This window comes from Megascapheus bottae, chromosome 5, assembly GCF_031878675.1.
Source record: "Megascapheus bottae isolate mThoBot1 chromosome 5, mThoBot2.hap1, whole genome shotgun sequence".
Lineage (NCBI taxonomy): Eukaryota > Metazoa > Chordata > Mammalia > Rodentia > Geomyidae > Megascapheus > Megascapheus bottae.
In genome coordinates, this window is record NC_143513.1 from 22,563,225 (window position 1) to 22,578,478 (window position 15,254).

The following is a 15,254-nucleotide window of genomic DNA, read 5'->3' on the forward strand; positions in this document are numbered from 1 at the left end:
AAAGCATTCTTGTTTCTCATCACCAAAACACAATTGTTCAGATTTTTTAAGTTCAGCATGACATTTAATGAACTTTCTCTGGCACTTCAAGTGAATATAAATGTTACGATATAGTAATTTACCTTATATGATAAATTGCAATTCAGTTTTATTTCCATCTAATTAAAACAATCAAACATGTCAAGTTCATAGCACATTTAACTATAGTACTGAAGAGGCATTTAATTTTTACTGCCCTTGCTTACAGTAAAACTTTGATTTAAAAACAATACATGAGATAACAATATGAACATTCTATTTAAATGATTTTAACTACCTGTAGTCTCTTGTAGGATTTGTTTATATCCACATTGGCTAAAGAAAAGTAGCTACAGCATCCAGGTAGCATTTTTCTTAGCAGATGATTTTATTATATGAATCTTTACTTTGGAAAACAATTTCTGATTTAAAAAACTTGAGAAGAAAAATTATCTCAATATAGTTCAGTGTAGTGAGGAAATACAATACACTACTTGGCATGGGTCCACAGGAAAAGTCTGGCTCCCAGATGCTTCTTGCCAACCCACAGCGGATCCAGCAATGTTTAAAGAACTGACAACGTGCACTCGCAACACTAATGACACAGTGACCACAAATTCAGCAGGAGCCCATCTCCCGGGTGTTTTCATATATTGGAAAGTAAAAATCCAAATGAAACAACTCATTCACACACACACATACACACTCACAAATCAAATGAGTAAATGCAATGTAGAAATGCAGATAGGCTTACTTAAATTAACTCTCATCAAAATTACATTAAAATTTATAAACAAGAATTGTTACACCATAACTCAAAATAAATCAATGGTTTCATCATATTACTTCTTGAAAATGTGAAACACCACTGTAATTTTATTTCCTATATCAAAAGTCCAATAACTTTTTCTAGCAAACAGATTCACTGCCCCAAACTGTACTACTTATATTAATATCTATGACTACCTAATGTCTGTACATGTTGCTAATAAATTTTCCTGTGCATTTGTCAAATAAAATTGTAACTATTGTACCATTTTGGATTCCTAAAATGATAATGTTATACAATTCAATGGTAGAGGAAAAAAAATCTGACACCAAATTTTGTCACAAAGCAATAGCATAATTTTCCTAGATAAATAGCATTTATGTTTCTTTTAAAATATTTATTTATGGGGCCGGGAGTTTGGCCTAGTGGTAGAGTGCTTGCCTAGCATGCACGAAGACCCGGGTTCGATTCCTCAGTACCACATACATAGCAAAAAGCCAGAAGTGGTGCTGTGGCTCAAGTGGTAAAGCCCTAGCCTTGAGAAAATCCAGGGACAGTGCTCAGGTCCTGAGCCCAAGCCCAAGACTGGCAAAAAAAATTATTTATTTATTCATTCATCACGGTTTTTGTACCAGTATGGGATTTGAACTCTATTGGGGCTCTACCACTTCTGGCATTTTGGTGGTTAATTGGCGATCAAAGTCTTAAGGACTTTCCTACTCAAGCTTGCTTCAAATCTTTAGATCTCAGCCTCCTGAGTAGTATAGCTTGCTCTAAAGTGTATCATTTAACAAACAGCTTTCTTTCCAACTGAAATATTCTGAGTAAATCTCCACCCTACTGTAGTACATTCAAGCATAAATAAAACACTGTTAATATTTAATAGGAAATGGGCTGTCACAAACGTAGCCAACAGTAAAGAAGCCATGATACAAATAAAATTACTTTGTTTGATCTTTCCTATTTCCACATGACAAGCTTCTTTGAGATGACACTCTCTTAATAACAAACAACTTCTGTCACATAAGGTTTATGTCATGTAAGTTCTGAAAATGAAAATACAAAAACTGGCCTGATTTTCTGAGGGAGAAAATGATTGATTGGCAAAGGGAATAAAATAAGTTATTTAAATTAGGATTGAAATCATTACAATGCCAACTCCATTTTTAAGACATAAGCTAATGTCACTATATTGGCCTGATTTAAGATTATTTCAAATGCTATTATTCTTAGTGTATCAAACCAAAGTCAAATTTTGATCTGTAAAAGTATCTTGATACAAGTTTTCAGTAATTCTTTATTCATACAAATTCCATTTTTACCCACAGTAGTACTGAGCCATAATTTAAAATCACTTATAAGTGATCAATTTAGGATTGTTTACTTCAGTGGGCATTGAAGACCTCTTTATAAATTCAATAAAAATGCCTTCTTGTTTAGCATTAATTAAGATTACAAAGCCTATCAGTACTTGGGAGAGATTTTAGACACCTAACATGGAGCCTTTTACCACAGTACACATTCACAAGTTCTGTTTAAGTATTATGAATTAAAGGTAACAAATCAAGTAATTATCATTAAGCCTCTATTGCAATGTTGTGGCAATAATAGATTATCTATGGATAAATATTCAGTCTCTAGTTACAGGGCTAATATATTGCTGAAGAGAAATCTGTCTTTCTCTCCTTACTCAAAGCGATATACTATTTACAAGATAAGTAGAGTTTGAAAAATATCTTCATAGATACAGGTGACAAGGTTTCATGCACGTATGAGAAGCAGAGAGCTGCAAGAACAGGCTTCTACCCACCCCCTTGGGAAACCACAAGAACCTTTTGTAGTTCCAGAACTCTCAAAGGTACTGTATTTTGTGGTGGGGCTTCTGTGGGAAAGCAAAACACCAAGCTTATACAATATAAGACCTAAATTTATACTATCCTGAAAGCATGGTATTCTCAAGCCAAGAAATTTAACATAAAAATTATGAAACCCTTAAGGCTCTGGCAGAAGCAAATGTAGACTCATCACGCAGAGGGAAAATTTCCAGAAGCCAGGGTACACAGCACTCCCTCGGGCCAGTAGAAACCCTGATAAGCTCACAATACATAGAGCTAGCAGAAAAAGCAGCCAAGTAAACAGGCAACTCCCATGGTGCCAGCTCTAATAGAAGTCACACAAAATGCTGGGGGAGCACAGAGGAGAGCTAAGAAATTGAGGGGGAAAATCCAAGAAAATGTAAATCTTTATTTTTATATTGTAGCTAGGCTAGAGATGCAAGCCATACATTGTATTAGTCTGCGCTCTCAGCTTTCTCCCAGTGAAGGATGGGTCCCATGTGAGTATCTTCTGGGGCTTTGGACCATCTGGTTTTTAATGTCTCAAGCAATGGGGTTTCTTCCACCACTTCCTTTGGAAAGTTTCTTTGGGGGTAGGGGTAGGGAGGAAATAACAGTGGGCTTAAAGGTTGAGAGGATCTGATGGTTACTTTTTAAGGTCTTTCTTATTTCTTACTGTGTCTTAAATCTTTTGTGAATAGAAATTTCCCCTTCTCTACTAAACAACATGTTAAAATACGGCCTCTTCTGAATATATGGATATTTGCCCCCATGAAAACATTTTGGAAAAGGTTCTTTGCTTTAATAAGCTTCTCCACCTTAATCACTTAACATTTATCATTACAAGCTCTCTAGGTGGTGTTCAGAACCACACAGGCTTGCACTGGATAAATGCTTTTGTTGTTTTTTTTTATCATTTTTTCTTCGGTGTCTGTTACTTTTTCATAATGATTTATTTTTAGTTTTATTTAATAAACTGCATAATATTGTGCATAGCACGGTGCACGATGTGCCATAACTACCCTCAAGAATGTTTACCACATACACAATTCTGGGCTATTTTTGCTTTTCTTTTACTTTTATTATTTCATGAGTTACTTCCTTCTCTCATTCTTCCTTTGGTTCTCATGAACTGCTTTTCATAGCCTATCTTTTCAGTTCTTTTATTAGATTTTTGGATAAGAGCTTTCCAATGCCTTTAAATGAATGCTGAGCTCTTAGGAAAAAATATAAAATAAACAATTAGGTTCAAGGTTTACATGTCAATCTACATATTAGGGACACTCAGGTGTTTTGTACTCTTAAATCTTAAGCAGTCCAGGAATAGATAATATTTTATCTTGGATGCAGATGACCTTCCTCACGACCTACCTAATCAGATTAGGTTTTCAGGAAGAACTGAGATAGAAGGTAATTTGTAAAAGAAAACAGGCTCATCAAGGAAATGCAATGAGGTTGTGTGGTGAACAAGAAAGTATAATAGGTTACTCATAATCAAGAACAGAACTTGTAAGCAGTAGGCTGGAAGAGAGCTAGAATTAACTGAAAGATGGGGTATAAAGAGAAGAAGGAAACAGGGATTCAGTATCTCATGGTTGGTACTAGGAAAAGTAAACTCAATCAGAATCACATCCTTCCACTTTTCTACGCCCTCCAATGCTCTTTATGCCACTAAATCCAAGTTGTTGCTTGAGAGACAATGCCTAAAGTATTTTCCCGAAGCACTTACCTAATCACTACCTGTTAACCTCATCATTCAATTACCAGTTACTAGTCCTCTAAGATTTGTTCTTGCAGATGTAAGTTTTGGATTATGAATTATATATTGTACTTTTAAGATCTGTTTTCACCATGGCCTTTAATGATTGAATAGGAGTAGAAGAGAAAATCATTTCCTAGAAAAAAGCTCATTTGAGATGGCTGGACCTCCACAGGGATCTTGTAATGCAACCTGGTACTGATGATCAGAGCAAATGATCCTCCTTTAGTGGTGTAAAAGACTGATGACACAGGAGCTTTTCATCACTCAATGTATTATATTCTATAAGTTTCATACTATGCTCACTGGTCTAACAGAATTTCAGAGAAGCACAGGTCATTTCCAGCTGGGAAAGGCAGAAGACACTTTTCTAGGAAGATGGGGTTTGATCTGGGGTTGGGAAAGTAAGGAGGATCTAGTTAGAAGTTGAAACAAAAGAAGAGCATTCCTCACAGATGAGAGTGCTTGAGGCAATATATGAAGTTGGAAAAGGATGGGATATCTAAGAGAGAAACACATGGGAAAAATCAGAGGGATATTACATTATAACAGAGGATGGACTAGAGTATGAGACTGCAGAAGATAGCAGAAGAGTTTTGAATCCAGGGCCAGAAGCTTGTACTTTACCCCATGGGCAACAGGGAGCCACTGGACATTTTAGAGCAATAGAAAGACGTGATTAAGAAAATCCTAAATTTCCCTTTGCTTGAAAACATTTTCCTCCATTAACTGAAAGGTAATTAAATGGCACACAGAGAGGATGCAAGCAGATTTCTGACAGATATGACAATATTATATTTACTATTATACCCAGTGATTAGGACTGTGCCATCTTATAGTCTCTGTGTATAGAGAATGTCAAAGGCATTTTGAGTATTTCTAATGGAATGACCATGAAGATCCTGCTAGAGTGGACTGAAAAAAATACTTTTATTACACAAACAATGTGATAATGTGATAGACATACAGAACTAGCAAGAGCATTTTCACTGTTTGTGATGCAGGGTCCACAGAGGGTGGACAAGAGAAATATGGCCAAAGTATCCTAGTACATTATATTTTAGACTTAATAAGAATTACAAATGGTTTTAATAATTTTCTTCTACAGTTAAATTTCATATACCTGTTTATATAATTAAATTGAGGACCAGTACTATTATCCATCACCTTATCATATAGGGCAGATAGTAATAATTAGAAAAGAGTTATTATGGACTATATAGATTGAAAGGTAAAATATCTAATTTCATAAATTTTTGCTAGTACTGAGGTTTGAACTCATGTTGTTGCCTGGCTTTTTGTTCAGGGATAGTGTTCTATCACTTGAGCCACACTTTACTTCTGGATTTTATTTATTTGCTTATTTAGATTTTTGTCCATAAATTAATTCATTAACCTAGCACATTGATCTAATACAAGACTCCAAGACAAAGTAGAGCAGGACAGCAGAACTGAAACGGGGATGGTAGATTTAAGTTAGATAGTAGAAAGGGGTTGTAATTGTGCTGGCCAGTGAGTTTGAACTTGGCCCATGTGGCATTGGAGATCCATAAAGATTACTGTACAAGGGATTAATTTGATTTTAAAGTCAACATGTTGACAATGTGCAGAACGCAACACCAGGCTGCTTACAGAGATCCACACAGGAAGTGGGAAGAGCACTTGGAAGCACAGGTGAAATGCATTAGAGCCTGAGTAGATAGGAAGCCCAGCGAGGATGTTTCCGAGGCAGAATCAGTCATAACTGGCTGCTGATCTAATTAGGGGGGCAGCAATCAAGGAAGGAGTCAAGGATGGATTTGGGATTTTTACTTTTTTTTATAATACTTGACATCACTAATGTAAAAAAAAGAAGGAAAAATAGTATTAATAAGGAAGATGGTGAACTGATCTTAAGTACAAATATAGTATGATGACCAATAGTTATCTCAAATAAGACTGAGCTCCAAGGAGAGGACACATGTAAAGATGAGATTTGCTCAGTATGCTACCTTTACTGATGCACTTTGCCAATTCCCAGCTTGTGAATTTAAACAAGTTACTGATTGACTTTCTTCTTCTTCCCTTCCCTTCTTTTTCTTTCTTTCTTTCTTCATTCCTTTCCTTTCTTTTCCTTCCCTTTCCTTCTCTTCCCATCCCTTCCTTTCTTCTTTTCTCTTTCTTCTTTTGTGCTGGTCCCGAGGCTTGAACTAAGCGCCTGGGTGCTGTCCCTGAGCTATTTTACTCAAGGTTGGTGCTCTACCATTTGAGCCACAGCTCTACTTCTAGCTGTCTTGGGGATGATAATTGGACTAGCTCATATAATCACAGGGTTATGGACGACCTCATATAAATATACATGTGAGCCTCACTTGGGAAATGCAACATGTCTTTCGAATGTCTTACAAAAATCCTTGCTTGACTTAGTTCTTCTCTCAGTTCTTACTTCTTACAATCTCTTTCAAACCTCTCTACTTGGCTACATATAGCCCTCTTCCCTGGTTCCTAAACACCTAGTCTCAGAGCCTGTGTACTTGGTAATCTCTGTACTTGAATAACATTTTGTTTGGAATTAGCATTCACAATTTCATCTAAGAGGTACACTTCTTCCTTGATGGAAGAATCTAATAGCATAGTTATAATCCTGTCACTTCTGCCTTCTTGGCATTTAGTAAGATCTGGAATAATTTTAACAGAGACCAATCTACTTTTTCATACCTAAATCTTCAACATCTACAACAAAATATGGCATGTTGTGGGCTTTTAATAAAACTTTATTGCGGGAATGAAGTGTTTAATATAAAAATGTGTGATGAGAAAGTAAAATGAAACAGACACACAACGCTTGACTACTAGAGAAATAAAAGATAAACTAGGAAACAAATCAAGTAAAATAAGAATCAGGAAGCATCAAGAAATCTACAGGGGCTGAGATGCTTATCTATAAATATTGTATGTAACAGGAACACAAAATGGGAAAAATCCAAAAGAGGAGTTAGTTTCAAGACAAAAGGGGTGGCCAGAATTATCAAGTTTCCAGAGTTCAGTCCGAGAACCAAAGCTGCTAATCAGGAGAGAATTGATGACTCTGAAGACATTTTGATCAAGAGGAAAGGATGGGAAACCAAACTTAAAGGTTAAGGAATGAGCACACAAGGACATAGGGAAGAATGGAAGCTCTCCCAAGAATATGTACTCTAAAGAAAGCAGAGTGAGCCAGCGCCGGTGGCTGGCACCTGTACATTCTAGTTACTCAAGAAGCTGAGATCTGAGGGTCCCAGTTCCAAGCCAGCCCAGGCAGTAAAGACAGTGAGACTATTATCTCCAATTAACTACCAAAAAAGCCAGAAGTGTAGCTGTGGCTCAAGTGGTAGAGTGCTAGCCTTGACAATAAAAGCTCAGGGATAGTGCCATGAGTTCAAGTCCCAGGACCAGCACGTGCGCGCGCATGGGCATGCACGCACGTGCACTCACACACACACACACACACACACACACACACACAATAAAGAAAGAAGAGTAAGGTTAGAGTTGTATGCACACAGATAAATGTGGAAAGAAACCCTAACAAGAGGACAGGAAACTTGGGATCAGGGTTCAAAAGGAGCTCAAAAAGGACACTGGAGTCTGCCACTGTTTACCTGTGTTTCATTGGCAAACATTTCTGCTTCATGTCAGCTTGTATAATAAGGAATGATAGGGACTAATGGATAAGTACCTACAAAAACTGTTATTTCTTGGTATGAATCACAATGAAGTTCTAATAAGGAGGGACAAATCTATAAATGCATGTTTCCTTTGAAAAACTACCATGGCAAAATTTCCCTTAAGCTTAATTAAGTTAGATTGGATTTTCCCCCCACTTCATTGAAAGCTTTGCACTACTTAACTACAGCACTTGCTGAGGCCAGAGATGAAGAGTGCTCACATATATCACTGACATTCTGTTGAGCTTGTTCATTCTTATTAATCATTGTTTTAAAGTAGGCAGCCAAGCACTCTTAGGAAACAGATATTCCCAGATGAACTATCTGCAAAACAGTGAATAGTGAAGCTTGATACTGTCCTGCTGTAGAGTCTCTACAGATGCATATGTTCATGGAGGGTGGGGTGTGTTCATGTGTGTGTGGACATGCATATGTGCAGGAGGGATACAGGAAGCTATCTGGCATCTAAAGAAGGAAGTGAATTTTCACAAAGCTACTACAATCTCTACCATAGTCCCTACTCTGAAAACATGGAAGAATTTGAAGCAAGAAGCAATGTTTACATTCTTGATGAGATATAAAAAAATCCTATTATCTGTTAAATCAAGACTCCAGTTCAAAAGTGTGATATGAGAGCATTTAGAAGTTAGATCTTCAATGTGAAGTAATGCATCTTCTACCTGGCAAATATAATGTAACCCTTCTATTAATTACAATAAAAATATTAAAAAAAGAAGTTAGATCTTCAAAAGAAAATTGTTGAGGTTTCTTGGGGGAAAATAAGAAGATGCTCATTTGTGTAAGGACACACAACATTCAGTGTGACTAACTGACCTTTCAGTGAAGTCTTAGGATTTTTCATCTTTTGAATTGTTTGCTTGTTTGAAATATTTAGGACTAAATCCTGGACCACCTCTGTGCTCTACCACTTGTGCCATACTCTTGGCCTTTTGGTTTGAATTTTGTTTTTCAATTAGGATTTCCCTTTCTTAGTCCAAGTTGACATAAAACTTATATCTTCTTGCTACCTAGTAATCCTACATGCACTCAAAGTATTAGAGAAATCCTAATAGCCCAGCTACATTAATGTAAATTTTCCTCTTGCTTCATAAACATCAGCATTTGTCTTATTAGAGTGGCAAATACTGTTTAACTTTAGGTAGAAATTTTTGGTAGATCCTGTATTGGTTCCTTAAGCGATGAAAATACATATACATGAGTCTGAAAAATAAGAAGTCTCAAGAATTCTTGTTCTATTAATTAATGTTAATAAAAATAATAAATTCTTTTAAAAAGAATTCAGTGGTTAACTATTAATTTCTAGTGTTTCTGTTAGGTCCCACAGGAGTGGAGAGTGGGGACTTGAGTGGATTTGTAGGGTCCTTTTCCCTTCTTCTATCTCTTCATCATTCTAAAATCACTATTTTTCTTAGATCCAGTCTTAGATATTAAATTCTTCCATTTGTCATATTTATTACTGTACCCCCACTAAACATAGATTTGAAAGCATGATGTCAAAAAGGTTTTATCTATACTATTTTAATTTTCTTTCTGAACTACACATTTGGCATTTCCATTGTAAGTTCTTCACATTTATAAGCTGTTTAGAAGTTTATCTTTTAGTATCCAGATATGGAGACCCTGGAGTATTTTTAACGATCCTATTATGAGTGTTGGCTCCTAAAACAATTTTATTGTAAGAACATAATGAAACAAGCTCACTGAAATTGTTTAAAGCTGGGCACAGTGGCTCACTCTTGTAATCCTAGTTACTCACGAGGCTGAGATCTAAGGATTGCGGTTCAAAGCCAATCTGGGCACTAAAATCCATGAGACTTTTATCTCCAATTAACCACCAGAAAACCGGAAGTGTTGCTGTTGCTCAAGGGATAAGGCAGTAACCTTGAGCTGAAAGTTCAGGGACAATGCCCAGGCCCAGAGTTCAAGTCCCAAGACCGGCCAAAATTAATTAATTAATTAATTAATTAAAATAAAATTAATCTATACAAAAAAGAAATTGTATAATTTTAATTGCAAATACAGATGTGACCCATTTCATGATTGGTCTATGTGTACTGGAAAAAAACTTAATCTTTACTATATGCAATGATCATTCATTTCCTTTAAAATATATTTGATTAAGTTCATTATATTTGTGGTTCAAAACTTCTCAAATCCTTATTAGCTTTTTGCTTGCTGAGTCTACGAGTTTCTAAAAATTTTCTTGAAAATTTTCCTGAAGTGTCTGTAGTACTGATTAAAGATTATGTAGCTAAGGAATATTTAAGTTTTGTCATGTTCACTATTATCATATCATGTTGTAGTCCTATAACTATTTTATGTCTTAAAAATCTATATGGTCAGGCTGAGAGCATGGCCTGGTGGTGGAGTGCAGGCCTAACATGTACAAAGCCCTAGGTTCAATTCCTCAGAGCCACATACACAGAAAAAAACAGAAGTGGTGCTGTGGCTCAAGTTGGAGGAGCACTAGCCTTGAGAAAGCCCAAGGACAGTGCCCAAGCCCTGAGTTCAAGCCCCAGGACTGACAAAAAAAATCTATATTGTCCGTTACTAGCACTGCTTTAGTAGCTTTCTTTGGCTACGATTTAGATTTTTCCAGTGAGTATGTATTGGCTATAAATAAAGATTTGAAAATTGAGATTTAACAGTAACAAATAGAAATGAACAGAAAATAAACAAGTAACTCTAAGCAGCTTGTGAAATACCATCAAACAAGCCTCTCTTTACTGACTCTTGGGAGGTGCTGCTATAATTCCAGCTTACACCTAAGTTTTAGAGAGATGTCCCATAGAAAGCTCCACCCCTCCTAAACCACCCGTCAAATTCCATGTCAGCAGGTGTTCTCCATGACACAGCCTCTCTTCAAGGACCAGTCCCCCCCAACCTTCCCAGAATATAATTCACCAAGAATCCACACCTACCATGTCTTCCTTTACAGACAGTTGCTTGTGAGAAATTATTTTTTTTTAAAGATGCTTCTCTCTTTTTTCTTCTTCTACCTTTGTGGTCACCTTGGTCTTTCCTATTTGTTTAAGACAGAACTTCAAGACTGTCCCTTAAAAGAAATAGTGGTGGACACGTCCAGTTGATCTTTGATGACCCAGAAACATCCTATGTACCCTTCTCATTTTATATATGTAAAATAATCTTTATTATGCCCATAGAAAAGACGAGTTCTGGTTATTTATCTTAATAACTCAAGAGCTACAGGTTTTGGTAATAAACTAATATCTATCCCCCATCCACCCCCGACCAATCAAAGTTTCACAACCTCAGCATGACTGACATTTGGGGGAATACAGATAATTTTTTGTCATAGGGCCTGGTCTATATTGCAGGATGTTTAGCATCATCCCTAACTTCTATCTACTCTATGTTTATAGCACACAAACAAACATACACTCACACACACACATATGCACAAACACACTCACACAGAGTATCTGTGATAACCAAAAAATTGCCAAATACAGTCTGGAAGTTAAAATGTCTCCTAATGGCAAGTCACTAATGCAGTTTCAATTTGAGAAAATGGGTCATTTATCTCTCTACCAAAGGAAAATGTGTTTTGTATGCATACAAGAATTTGGATTTTGAAATGTATTAAGTCAAACCTCATAATGAAAAAACATTTGCTTTCATTCTAATAGCAAAATAGAAAAAAGCTATATGACAAGCATAATTATACTCTAAAGCTTCATGACATATTATAAAACAGGCAACATAACACTAAAATACATCTATATTTAACAAAGATAAAAATATAAAGAGTTGAGGGTACAGCTCATTGGCAGAGCCACTGTCAGCATGCACCAGGCCCCAGATTTGATCTCCAGCATCACATCACCAAATATTCACATATATGAGAATAGTTATTTGGGAGTATGTATGCACAGATACGTGTGTATATATGAATATATAATATCAACAAGCATGTGTGCAGATCCTAACTTATTAATACCACATATATCCATATATATTATATATGGATATCTATTTTCATATAATACATATTATATTATATAACTTTAGACAACCTCTCAGTATGGAGAAAAAAGCATCCATAACTATAATCTAATCATCTATTAGAGAAAAAATATTTATCAAGCTATATATTACCACACAATATCATATCATACTTAATAACTTTATAATTCAGTAGCAAAAAATAGCAGCAGTCTGCCTGAATTAATTGTAGTAAAATGTGGAATGTATATGGTTTTGTGAAAATTAACTGAGTATCTTCCCAGTATACATCATAGAAGGACTGAGAAAAACATGTTTGTTGAAATAAGGTTCTCCCAGCACTTATAATGATGTTAATGACAAAGACCACAGGGTCTGTATGATCTTGTTATTAACTTGGTGATATGAGCAATCATTATTCAAAAAGAAAATAAAGCTAAAATATATTTTAGAGATTTGTAACCACTTATTGTTCAATTTAGACATTTCTGTCCACTTGCTAGAAACTTCAAATTTAAGTACCCAAACACTATTCTTTTTTCACACATATATATTAATGTCATTGAAAAAAATTTATAGATGTGCCTTACTTTATACTCCATCCTAGATGCAGATAATTGGACTGAATAAATTTAAAGTATAATTGAATGACCAAGGGATAAGTACATCCTTCTCTGGCTCAGAATAATTCAATCTGTCTTTGCAATAAAGAAATGAATTCACACACATACACAAATAGGTTAATGGGATAGAAATTTCTCTTCCTGCTTTATGTTGCCCTCTCTCCTTCAGTCTCTTGCCAGAAGACATTTCAAATGCAATTCCCTGAAAGCAGCAGATTTCATAGGCTAATGAATGGTTACTACTCTTGTTACCTGGCTAACTCTGTTCAGTGTATATCTAGAAAAATACTGTTTTTGTTGCTTCTATACATTTTCTGCCATTAAAAGAAAAAATAAGCAACTTTATAACTATGAGACAATAGCAAACTAAGTTATTTCTGCAGCAGTTTTCCAAGTATTGTTTCTCCTATTCAGCATTCAAAATCAGATTAAAATGCTCCTTTTCATGAAAAGTGAGCAATATATTCTGAAATATGTGCTAAGCTAAATGAACTCATTACTGTATTATAAAATAGTTTAATACACTTCAAGCAATATATTAGCTATGCAAACAAAATATCCCACAGTAATATCACAATGTACACAAACCTAACTGGCCTATGCTAATAAGAACTTTATAAAAAAGCATTAATGTCAAACATTATGATATTTTTTTAAAAAGCCAAATACTTTTCATACTCCAGAAATATCAATCCCACAATTCTTGTGCACATATGTATAAATCCCCTAAACACAAGGAAATCTCAAAATGTATTCTTATACTTTTATGAAGTTAGTTAAAAATTAATGAACAAGAAATTAAAGAGACGGTGCTCTAATAAAGTTAGAATATTTGAACTGAAAAACAATTACAAGGAAACTAGTTATACTCTTATAGAGTTGTAAACATTTTTCCAGACATATTTTGAAATATAATTTTATTAAACAATGTATTCTTCGTCTTACTCTTGAGACTTAATACATGGAAGGTTTGTTTTATAATTTTAAAATGTAAATGCTCTTATTAGAGTAAAAGCTTGGTTCTCAGTTAAAAAAAAAAACTTGGTGATAAAGTTGAGTGCTGAAGGCTTAGATTTCTCTTCAGCTACATCTGTGGGCCTCATCTTTCAACTGGGAGGATTCTTTTTCCATAATATGTAATTGACAGAAAATTATGTTGAAATGGAGGACTTACTCAATTCTGGGAACTTAACTAGTTGGACTGCAAAGATATATAGTTCTTTGTGCAGAGCCAGACAGACATCCACAGTTTGAAAATACGCTCCAACTTTCCAGTATTCTTACCATCTTCACCTCAAAATCCCCTCTCAGTTACAAAGTAGTGAAAGCAATATGTTTAATTCTTATGCTGGAAGAGACAGGCTTAAAAAAGAAATAAAAAAAGGTAGCTCCCTAACTTCAGAGACTTAAATCAACACTACCTCTAAGTCTGAGATAACTTTAGGGCCTTCCCCAAGAAAAATCCCCTCTATAGCTGCAGGCTCAGACTCAACACACTTGGTGAACTGCACAGATGTTGAAGTAGCTCTGGGTTACACTGGGGAAGAGGGAGGCAGCAGACATTCCACAGCTGCCTTCAACAGCTCCCTTCCCAGGGGCACAGTTGCAGGCTCTATCAAGCTCAATCACTTTGTACGCCAATGGGGGATCCCAGACAGGGGCAAAGAAAAATCCCAAGGCAGCTTAAATTTCTCCCAATGCCACAGGAAGAAGTAACACTACTTACAGAATAACCAATTATTTCCAACAATTATGTGGCCTCAGGCCAAAGAAAAGGGGTGAAGAAGAACATCTGTAGTGCAGAAAAAAAGTTTTTAATGTTTCATATTTTTAAAATTTCAAGCTACTTACAAGAGATCATACTTATGTCTCTGTTATGACTTTGTTATAACTGAATATTTGATCTTAGCTCTCAATCAACTTTCCTTTGGGTAGTAGTGAGAATAGTGAAATTGAAGAAACCCAGAATTTAATAGCCGATTATGCAACTGTAACATAATACGTTCACCATGGAGTTTTAAAGAGATGAAATGTGTATGACTGTAACATCATGTTAAAGGTATCAAACTTTTCCACTTTATGTCAGTATAAGTTCTCACAAATCCTGTCAAATATTTAAAAGAGTAAAATAACAGTACTTAAGATATGGTATGACTAAACCTAGCAGTTAAAGTACTCATGATATGGTATGACTAAACCCAGCAGTTAAAGTTACCCTACTTGGAGGTAACTGATACTAAGCAGGAGGCCATTTCCTTAAGACAAACCAGAAAGGTAAAGACTATAAGCCCATGGTCCACTGAAGAACAGAGCTACACAGACAAACAAAATTACATTTTTATAGTAGTCATCTTCCTTTAGGGCAGTAAAAAAATAATTTTTAGATGCCTGTGTAGTTTTTATATCTTGAATTTACAAGTTACAATTCCTAATTATTACTTTGCCAGAAAACCATTATTGTACCATAATATAAGCTCTCTAAAAATTCACCAGCTATGATATTAAAGCAATTGTAACAATGGTATTACAATTTAACTGTGTGTTGAATTACCTCATTTGCCCCTTCCAATCCCACCT

At 35.4% G+C, this 15,254-nt stretch overlaps 1 protein-coding gene across 2 annotated transcripts in view; it reads right to left on the bottom strand.

The window, feature by feature from the left end:
- Positions 1–15,254, bottom strand: part of Skap2 (src kinase associated phosphoprotein 2) — a 156,891-nt gene that overhangs the window by 38,581 nt on the left and 103,056 nt on the right. The window contains exon 10 of one of the 2 annotated variants that reach the window (XM_090332797.1): positions 10,637–11,143. The exons of the other annotated variant lie outside the window; for it this stretch is intronic. Within the exon in view, the coding sequence (XP_090188923.1) occupies positions 11,055–11,143 (89 nt within the window). The 3' untranslated portion in view covers positions 10,637–11,054. Of the gene's footprint in view, positions 1–10,636; positions 11,144–15,254 lie in introns of those variants that run through there. 2 annotated transcript variants of the gene reach the window in all.